This window comes from Mercenaria mercenaria, unplaced genomic scaffold (genome assembly GCF_021730395.1).
Source record: "Mercenaria mercenaria strain notata unplaced genomic scaffold, MADL_Memer_1 contig_4953, whole genome shotgun sequence".
NCBI classification, from domain to species: domain Eukaryota; kingdom Metazoa; phylum Mollusca; class Bivalvia; order Venerida; family Veneridae; genus Mercenaria; species Mercenaria mercenaria.
The window spans coordinates 2211-13459 of NW_026463224.1; the positions used below are offsets into that span (position 1 = coordinate 2211).

An 11249-nucleotide genomic window follows, 5' to 3' on the forward strand; every position below is an offset into this window, starting at 1 on the left:
TCTTATACTAAAAGTGTGTTTGCTTAGAAGGAAAGCTTTCTAATGAGTATGAAGGTAAATAAAACTACAAGAGACATGTCTTTTGTCGCTGTTAATTAAGTACATATTCACAGGAAGTCGGAACTACCAGTGTCACTTATGGTGTGTTTACGTTTTTCTGGTTTGCCCAAACTAAGAAAAATAATGTTGTCTCCTTCTTTCTATTATCAACAAGATTTTTCACATAAATTTCTGTTCATTTCAGGCATCCTGAAGTCACAGCGGAACTTGTAGATGCTTTTAGACAATGCGATATAAACGAACACTCTGACAATCGTAAGGGACCTACTAGTAAAATAACTGCTTTCTCAAAATATATTTATAAACTAACATAAACCAGAGCACAGTTAGTATACTATTAAGTGGTTGGTTCGTCGTCCAAGACCTGTGTCAGTATTATAACTTAAACATCTGCTTTCTTCTCTGACTGCTGGTCAGAATAACACTAGACTCTGTAGGTAATATCCTTGACTCGGCATGGATCTCTTTCATGTATGTTCATATGTCGTTGCTTGACTCTATCAGTTTGTGACCGCCAAAAATAAAAATATATAGAAAAAATTAAATTAACATTTTATCTTGAATCAAATGATGGACCTTCATCAACCTTGACCTCAAGCATTATTGTATAGATTATTTTCATGTTTAAACAAATGGTACCGCTTGACTGCACTCGGGGGTCACAAAAGCTAGACTTAAAAAAAAGAAAACTTTAATCGAATTCAGCTCATGAATGGCCTGATACTAGTAGATATTCACTAAAAATTGTCTCTAGCATCCAAGATGAACCTCTTCTTACGTTTATTTAAATGGTTTTACTTCGATGCACTAAGTAGCCTCTATAATTATGCAAGAGCTTAAAGTAAAAAAAATCTTTCAACGACGTGTTTTATGAAATACATGAAGAATCTTCACCATACATGGTTTGCAGTATCCTTGTTTGTTAAATTATCGTACCAGAGCTTGGATATAATATTCTTTATAAAACTTCAATTCACGAACCATATAATGGTTGTTCACCAAACCTGGTCAGATGTGTCCTTCAGTATACCGTTGTCAAGATTGGTTAAATTGGTCCGCTTAAATTCATTTATGTACTGCCAAGAGCTAAAACTAAAAACACCTTTAAACGACCTTTTACACTTTGTCAGAAGCTTAATTTGATGGACCTTTCTCAAGAGTCCATACGAGTTGATAAAGAAAAACAAACATGTAAACAATTTCTACTCATTACCGCTTTCATAAATATTCATTAAACTTTGTTGTTTGTAGCATCCATGTTATCTACACTTAATCGCCACCATAGCCTCATGGAAAAAGAAATTATTAAGGGCTTCTCATTAACTGTTAGATGTATATTCACAAAATTGATAAGTAGAATCTTTATATTTCTTATAGCTAGCCTGTGCACAAGGTGCTCAGAATGAGCTATTGTGATCGCTCACCCTCCGGCGTCCGCCCGTCCTTCCGTCGTCTGTCCGCCGTCGTCCGTCTGTCCACACTTCCTTTTAACAACATTTCCTAAACCATCAGGCCAATTCTGATGAAACTTTAAAGGGATCTTTTTTGGCCAGTCTTCTATGCAAAAAAAATCAAATTGAATTCCGTACAGAACTTTGGTAACCATGGCAACCGAAAGGAAAAACTTTAAAAATCTTCTTGTCCAAAATTACAGGTCATAGAGCTTTTACATTTGGCATGTAGCATCATCCAGTGGTCCCCTCATAATTGTTCAAATAATTTCCTAGGTCAGATATGGCCCGCCCTTGGGGTCATAAGATTTACAAAGACTTACTTAGGGAAAAATCGAAAATCTTCTTGTCAAAAACACAGGGCCTAGTGCTTTGGTATTTGCTATGTAACATCATCTACTGGTACTGTAGCAAGATTGTTCAAAATATGCCCCTTGGGTGAAAAGAGGCCCCATCCGGGGATCACCTTTTACATGAGTTATATAGGGAAAATACTTAAAACTTTTCGGATTTTATTTCCTAGACTGCTTAATTATGATTACCTGATGACCCAAAATAATTAGGGGTCACTTGACTTTGATCTTGATCTACTGACCTATTTTATTTTTAAGATACAGCCTTGAAACTTCAATGACATATACAGTTTAGAACACCGATTTTAAAACTTTCTTTCAGTGACCACATCTTTCTACTGCCCTAGTTTCTTAATATTTTAGTATCACTTTTATATTTAAAACATGCAGCTGCTATTAGTCAGGTGAGCGATCAAGGATCATCATGACCTCCTTATATCCAATTTGGCCAAATGATTCCGCTTGGCTTCACATAGGGATTGCAATACTTAAACATGAAAACAGACATTTTAACTATTTTAGTTCGTGAACATATTGCTATATGTCCGTCGAATGTGGTCAAGATAATAATTGCACCCTAAAGTTTGTTCAAATGGATGATCCATCCATCTTCACAAAGGGGACATCTCAGCTAATAATACTGTATTCGATTCTTTTCGAGACAACTTTGTATGTTGGTTTACGTTTTCATCAAACTTGAGATCGTCAGTATATAAAGTTTTCGATTTCAGTTCGCTGTTTTGTAAACGAAGAAATATGACGTGTTTCCCCCATATTACCTACATTGAAAGTTTGAAGCTAATTTACTTAGAAGCTTAACCGTTACAATAAGGATGTTTTCTTATACTTTTACATTTATTGATCTTGTTAATTTTAAGAACAAGTTATGTATGACTTATTTATTTGTTTATTTTTCATTTGTTATTTTTAGCTCACCTGAGCCAAAGGCTCATGGTGAGCTTTTGTGACCGCTCAATGTCCGTCGTCCGTCGTCAGTCGTGCGTCGTCCGTCCGTCAACATTTTCTAAAAAATCTTCTTATTGAAAACCACAAGGCAGAATTACACCAAACTTCACAGGAATGATCCTTGGGTGCCCCCCTTTCAAAATTGTTCAAAGAATTGAATTCCATGCAGAACTCTGGTTGCCATGGCAACCGAAAGGAAAAATCTTTTTCTCAAAAACCAAAAGTCAAAATTGACCCCGCCCTAGGGGTCACTTGATTTTACATAGGAAAATATTCAAAAATCCTCTCCTCAAAAACCAGAAGCCCTATGGCTTAGATATTTGACCTGTAGCATTGCCTAGTAGACCTCTACTTAAATTGTTCAAATCATGACCTCAGGGTCAAAATTGACACCGTCCCAGGGGTCACTTGATTTTACATAGGAAAATATTCAAAATTTTTCTAAAAATAAACCAGAAGGCCTAGAGCTTAGATATTTGACATGAAGCATTGCCTAGTGGACCTCTACAAAATTTGTTCAAATCATGACCCCGGGGTAAAAATTAACCCCGCCCCAGGGGTCACTTGATTTTACATAGGAAAATATTCAAAATTTTTCTTAAAACAAACCAGAAGGCATAGAGCTTAGATATTTCACATGTAGCATTGCCTAGTGGACCTCTACAAAATTTGTTCTAATCATGACCCCCGGATCAAAATTGACCCAGCCCAGGGGGGATACTTGATTTTACATTAGAAAATCTTCAAAAAATTTCTAAAAATAAACCAGAAGTCCTAGATCTTAGATATTTCACATGTAGCATTACCTAGTGGACCTCTACAAAATTTGTTCAAATCATGCCCCCCAAGGTCAAAATTGACCACGCCCGAGGGGTCACTTGATTTTACATAGGAAAATCTTCAATTTAAAAAAAAAATAAACCAGAAGGCCTAGAGCTTAGATATTTGACATGTAGCATTGCCTAGTGGACCTCTACAAAAGTTATTCAACTCATGACCCCCGGGGTCAAAATTGACCCCGCCCCAGGGGTCACTTGATTTTACATAGGAAAATATTCAAAATTTTTCTAAAACTAAACCAGAAGGCCTAGATCTTAGATATTTGACATGTAGCATTGTCTAGTAGACTTCTACAAAATTTGTTCAAATCATGATCCCCCGGGTTCAAATTGACCCCGCCCCATGGGGTTACTTGATTGTACATAGAAAAAAATTTCCAAAATTTTCTAAAAATAAACCAGAAGGCCTAGAGCTTACATATTTGACATGTAGCAGTGCCTTGTGGACCTCTACAAAATTTGTTCAAATCATGACCCCCAGGGTCAAATTGACCCAGCCCCAGGGGTTATTTGATTGTACATAGGGAAATCTTCATAAATTTGCTAAAAATAAACCAGAAGGCCTAGATCTTAAATATTTGATATGTTACATTGCCTAGTAGACTTCTACAAACTTTGTTCAAATCATGACCCCAGGGGTAATATTGACCCCGCCCCAGCGGTAACTTAACTGTACATGGGAAAATCTTCAAAAAATTTCTAAAAATAAACCAGAAGGCCTAGAGTTTAGATATTTGACATGTAGCATTGCCTAGAGGACCTCTACAATTTTTTTTTCAAATCATGACCTCGGTGTCAAATTGGCCCCGCCCCAGGGGTTACTTGATTGTACATAGGAAAATCTTCCAAAAATTGTCTAGAAATAAACTAGTTTGTTTTTTAAGATAGAGCCTTGAAATTTGGATGACAAGTACAGTTTTGCACACCGATCTGAAAACTGACTTTCATTGACCGTGAATATGACCTACTGACCTACTTTCTTAATATTTATCATCAGTTTGATATTTGAAACATTTAGCTCATATTACTCAGGTGAACGATCAAAGGGTCATTATGACCCTCTTGTTTATTTATTGTTTCTTAATGACTATGGAAAAATATATTAAAATGAAATTGGCCAGATAAATAAAAGTTATGACATTTTTAGATGTAGTTCTTGTTTATTAAATATCGGGTTTCTAGCTATTCATTATTACATATAATACAAGACATCTCGCGTATCCAGGTCCCTGCTGACTAGAAGTGAAGATGCATACGAAAGAGGCTCTTTTTTTAAAGCGTACCCATTTGACAAGTGTCAGTACATACGTGTCACATAAACGTTTTCTATAGATAACCTCTTTATTGGTTATGTTTATACACTCGGGCCGATTTTTGGCTCACCTTATCACTTTGTGCTCAGGCAGAGCTATTGTGATCGCTCCCCGTCAGGCGTCCGTCTGTCCGTAACAATTGTGTCTGATCCATTTAACTTAAACCCTTGGAAGGATTTTCATGAAATTTTTGCTAAATGATCACCTCATCAAGACGATGTGCAGAACTTGTGACTCAGCCATGTCGGCTCAAGTTCAAGGTCACAACCCAAGGTCAAATGTTTCAGCCTTCCATTTTATGTCCGTTCTGTATTTTCTAAGCCCCTTGAAGTATTTTCATAAAATTTATGAGTATTTTTATGAAACTTGTGAGTCAGCCATGTTGACTAAAGGTCAAGGTAACAGCTCAAGGTAAAAGGTTTGAGCCTTCTATATTGTTTTCGCTCTGTATCTCCCAAACCCCACAAGAACTCAAGAGTCAGCCATGTCGGCACAAGGTCCAGGTCACATCCACAGGTCAAGTGTTTGAGTCTTCCATTTTGTGTCCACTCTTTATCTCCTAAACCCCTTGAATGATTTTAATATGACTTTGCTGAAATATTCCCCTTATCAAAAAAGAAAAAGTGGAAGACGATGTGCAGAACTCAAAATTCACACATGCCAGCTCAATATCAAGGTCACAACTTAAATGGTTGAGTTTCCAATTTTCTAAATGATCACCTCATCAAAGCGTTGTGCTGAACTCATGAGTCAGCCAAGTTGGCTCAATGTCAAGGTCACAACTGTCAATGCTTCCACCCACCCAATACGATCAACCCTTTCACTATCAATAACAGTGTCTCGTTTATTTGGTGCATTGCATGAGTTTAAAGTATTAAAACATGGCAAATGCAGAAATGGATACCCATATACATTTTCCTAGCTCCATTTATCATGAAATATAGAAGGATTTTATTGTCATTTCAGCGGACCTTTCTGTTGATACCCTTCAAAGAAAACCAACAGATAAGGATCTGTGTACAATAGCCCTCAATATCGGACCGGAATATCTTCCATTGGCTTTGCAGTTGGGTTTGGTGAAAACGGAGCTCTATCACATTGAGGAAGACAACAGAGGCAGCTGTGTACGGCGAAACATAGCCATGCTGTTCAGATGGAGAGAAAACAGAGAAGACAGTGCAACATTTGAGGAACTTCGCAACGCCTGTATTCGTATAAATGTAAATCCTGGCAACATTTTGAAAAACATTGAAGCATAAAATGACTCAAAAAGACTCGTTTTACAGGCAAAAATGAAACGACTGTCTTTTTATATTTTATGTCAAATGTTAACACAAACACTCAAGAAAAGTAAGAAGGCAACATTCGTTTATGGCAAATATTTCTTGCATATTATATGTAAATATTTTGACGTATCATTATTCATTACACGCAATCTAATATGGTTTCTTTTGTAGTACTCGAAGCATGTTCTTTGCCATATGTGCACGCAGAGCTCGTGTTGTTATTCATGAAAATGTAGAGTTCGTAGCATGTATTAACAAAAAATCAAATGATGATGAATGTAAAAGCTTGTTACAAGTTTGTCATTCACAATACCTCTTGAAAAATACAGTATTTTAAGTTAAATCATTATAATCTTTTTTTCTTGTCCAAACTGTGCGCTTTATAAAAATCTTTCTTGAGACGAAGTCACACCACAAGACAATTAACAATTATTATTAAATTATTCAGTTATTTTTGAAAAGTGGAATTACCGCAAGTTTATCGGCCAAACTGCGCTATAGAAGTCCTCATGTGGCAAGAACACGTCAAAGCTTCCAATCACGTCAGCGTCAGATACGAAATCGTTTTGCTCCCATGTACTAATTTTATCAGCTATATATTACTTGTGCATTTTTTCTCGACACGTATATCTTTACAAAGTGATCATGTCTGTAAAATAAGAATAGCATCTAATCACTGGTTCTACTGGAAAAAAATGTTTTAGGAAAAAAAAAACAATTTGAAAGGATTGTGTATAAGGGTATCTAAATTTTTCAAGTCTAAATGAAATGCTTAAATATCTGATATTGTAAGATTTGAGAGAATAAAAATACCCCAAAGCCCAGTATAGTGCAACATTTTTAATAGGTCGGGTTATTTAAGTTAAAGTTGTTTTAGAATCCATTTATTTATTATTCAGTCACTATGCAAATCTGTTTGTTTTCTACACACGAGCGAGAGAAGAACTACAAATCAATTTTTGTATACATATAAAAAGATTGAAAATAGCTGTTTGGTTGGCTTCTTAATGACGTGAAATCTAACATCTTTAAATTTTTACTGCTTTTGATTGACAGTGCAACATTTGAAGAACTTCGCAACGCCTGTATTCGTATAAATGTAAATCCTGGCAACATTTTGAAAAACATTGAAGCATAAAATGACTCAAAAAGACTCGTTTTACAGGCAAAGATGAAACGACTGTCTTTTTATATTTTTTGTCAAATGTTAACACAAACACTCAAGAAAAGTGAGAAGGCAACATTCGTTTATGGCAAATATTTCTTGCATATTATGTGTAAATATTTTGACGTATCATTATTCATTACACGCAATCTAATATGGTTTCATTTGTAGTACTCGAAGCATGTTTTTTGCCATATGTGCACGCAGAGCTCGTGTTGTTATTCATGAAAATGTAGAGTTCGTAGCATGTATTAACAAAAAATCAAATGATGATGAATGTAAAAGCTTGTTACAAGTTTGTCAGTCACCATACCTCTTGAAAAATACAGTATTTTAAGTTAAATCATTATTAACTTTTTTCATATCCAAACTGCGCTTTATAAAAATCTTTCTTGAGGCGAAGTCACACCACAAGACAATTAACAGTTATTATTAAATTATTCAGTTATTTTTTAAAAGTGGAATTACCGCAAGTGTATCGGCCAAACTGCGCTATAGAAATCCTCATGTGGCAAGAACACGTCAAAGCTTCCAATCACGTCATCATCAGATACGAAATCGTTTTGCTCCCATGTACTAATTTTATCAGCTATATATTACTTGTGCTTTTTTTCTCGACACGTATATCTTTACAAAGTGATCATGTCTGTAAAATAAGAATAGCATCTAATCACTGGTTCTACTGGAAAAAAAATGTTTTAGGGAAAAAAAAACAGTTTGAAAGGATTGTGTATAAGGGTATCTAAATTTTTCAAGCCTAATTGAAATGCTTAAATATCTGATATTGTAAGATTTGAGAGAATAAAAATACCCCAAACCCCAGTATAGTGCAACATTTTTAATAGGTCTGGTTATTTTAAGTTAAAGTTGTGTTTAGAATCCATTTATTTATTATTCAGTCACTATGCAAATCTGTTTGTTTTCTACACACGAGCGAGAGAAGAACTACAAATCAATTTTTGTATACATATAAAAAGATTGAAAATAGTTGTTTGGTTGGCTTCTTAATGACGTGAAATCTAACATCTTTAAATTTTTACTGCTTTTGATTGACAGTGCAACATTTGAAGAACTTCGCAACGCCTGTATTCGTATAAATGTAAATCCTGGCAACATTTTGAAAAACATTGAAGCATAAAATGACTCAAAAAGACTCGTTTTACAGGCAAAGATGAAACGACTGTCTTTTTATATTTTATGTCAAATGTTAACACAAACACTCAAGAAAAGTAAGAAGGCAACATTCGTTTATGGCAAATATTTCTTGCATATTATGTGTAAATATTTTGACGTATCATTATTCATTACACGCAATCTAATATGGTTTCTTTTGTAGTACTCGAAGCATGTTTTTTGCCATATGTGCATGCAGAGCTCGTGTTGTTATTCATTAAAATGTAGAGTTCGTAGCATGTATTAACAAAAAATCAAATGATGATGAATGTAAAAGCTTGTTACAAGTTTGTCATTCACCATACCTCTTGAAAAATACAGTATTTTAAGTTAAATCATTATTAACTTTTTTCATATCCAAACTGCGCTTTATAAAAATCTTTCTTGAGGCGAAGTCACACCACAAGACAATTAACAGTTATTATTAAATTATTCAGTTATTTTTGAAAAGTGGAATTACCGCAAGTGTATCGGCCAAACTGCGCTATAGAAATCCTCATGTGGCAAGAACACGTCAAAGCTTCCAATCACGTCATCATCAGATACGAAATCGTTTTGCTCCCATGTACTAATTTTATCAGCTATATATTACTTGTGCATTTTTTCTCGACACGTATATCTTTACAAAGTGATCATGTCTGTAAAATAAGAATAGCATCTAATCACTGGTTCTACTGAAAAAAATGTTTTAGGAAAAAAAAACAATTTGAAAGGATTGTGTATAAGGGTATCTAAATTTTTCAAGTCTAAATGAAATGCTTAAATATCTGATATTGTAAGATTTGAGAGAATAAAAATACCCCAAAGCCCAGTATAGTGCAACATTTTTAATAGGTCGGGTTATTTTAAGTTAAAGTTGTGTTTAGCATCCATTTATTTATGATTCATTCACTATGCAAATATGTTTGTTTTCTACACACGAGCGAGAGAAGAACTACAAATCAATTTTTGTATACATATAAAAAGATTGAAAATAGTTGTTTGGTTGGCTTCTTAATGACGTGAAATCTAACATCTTTAAATTTTTACTGCTTTTGTTTGATGATTTGTGTTGTTTTTATTTTACTAATTGACGGTACCTTGAACTATGCATTTTGCTTTATTGTACTGATGGAATCATACTTATATGGACTTGTTTTGCATATATTTAATTCAAAGCTTGTTTTGCAATTATATTTTCACTTGCCATGTAAACATCTACATGTAAACCTCTACCACAGATATCATTAGAAGTAATTCTGCACGTTTGGTTAAAAATTCTTCAATGTAGAATATGCTTAAAGCCTGTTTTTTAAACTTCGGAAAAATCTTAGAAAAATCGGCGAATAAAAAGTCGTGTGTCATTCTTTGTTAGACTGAGACTGATATGAAAGAAAAAATGACTCACACAAGTTTTTTTCTCATAATCGTTTATACACATATTATCTATGATAAAATGGAATAAAATATATATGTCCATGTGATTGTTTTTATTTAGATAAGTGCACATGATTAAAGAGATAGCATATTTCAAGCCAATTTTAAGTCATGATTGGAATGATTTAACATGTCAAACGTTTCAATATCATATTTCTTAAGGAATTTACCTACGGGATGCCAAATGTTACTTCATTTCTGTATGCTGAGTCTATGCTTTATTCTACGCTATCCGGATAAATGACTTTGCGCCATTACGTTCGGATTCTCAAAAGTGTAGAACTACCTTAAGTTCAGATATATTCGTTTTTGAAACAATTAAAAGATTCAAAAATAAAAACATATTAACGATTTCATCCTGTTACAGAAATATCAAAATTGTTTCAATTTATCGTGGTGTCTTGTTATAGGCAATGAAATACCAGATGGAATGGGTCCTTAAATTTCGCCTTTTTACTGCTAGACAAACTATCTGTAATTTGGGGATATTTGCCGTTTGCATGATCTAATTTTGTCATTTCGACATTTATGAACAGTGTTAACTTGTTGAGCTATTAGTATTGTAGGATGGTCAACTTTCCTGAAACTAAGCAATCATGGGAAGGTTTATTCATCTAAATTACCTTGATCCTCATGATATTCGGCAAACTTGGTCTGTAGCATTTTTATCTCTCTCTCTCTCTCTCACCAGCTGAGCTAAAATTAAGGCTTACTTCTTGCCAGCCTATTTATGGATCTTCACCAAATATAGTCAGTAACATTTTTGTACGGACCGTTATGCAAATGGCTACGCTGTACATCTTTTAGGACCCACCAAAGCTAAAAATGATTCGTTTGATGGATCTTCACCCAAGGTTGTAACATCCTTGTATGGACCTCAAATTTATTCAAATCGTTCCTCTTGACTTCTTTCAGGGGTCATCAGAGCTAGAAATAGAAGAGGAAAAGCCTTATTCTACTCATTGACCGCCTGGTGTATCATAACCAACCTTGGTCCGTAACATCCTTGCATATACCTCTATCGAAATTATTAAAGAGATTTTGCTCAACCCCTTTCAGATTCCGCTAGAGCTAAATAAAGGTATGTCTTATGTGTATGGGGGATGGAGGAGGGGAGGGTGTACACCAGACCGCATTAATCTGCAACCACGTTGAAAATCTTAAATTCTTTTAATTTTTAAAATCCATGTCTACATAGAGTGCGCACCCGTAAAATTTCACATCCGT

At 34.6% G+C, this 11249-nt stretch overlaps 1 protein-coding gene across 1 annotated transcript; it reads left to right on the top strand.

Annotated features, from left to right (window-relative positions):
* Positions 1–244: 244 nt before the first annotated feature.
* On the top strand, positions 245–10064 carry LOC128554341 (death domain-containing protein CRADD-like; the record flags this gene model as incomplete). The annotated part of the gene is given in 2 exon segments (XM_053535621.1): positions 245–315; positions 5949–10064. Coding segments are annotated over 2 exon segments (364 nt in total), but the record flags the coding sequence as incomplete, so codon positions are not given.
* Between the last annotated feature and the right edge of the window lie 1185 nt (positions 10065–11249).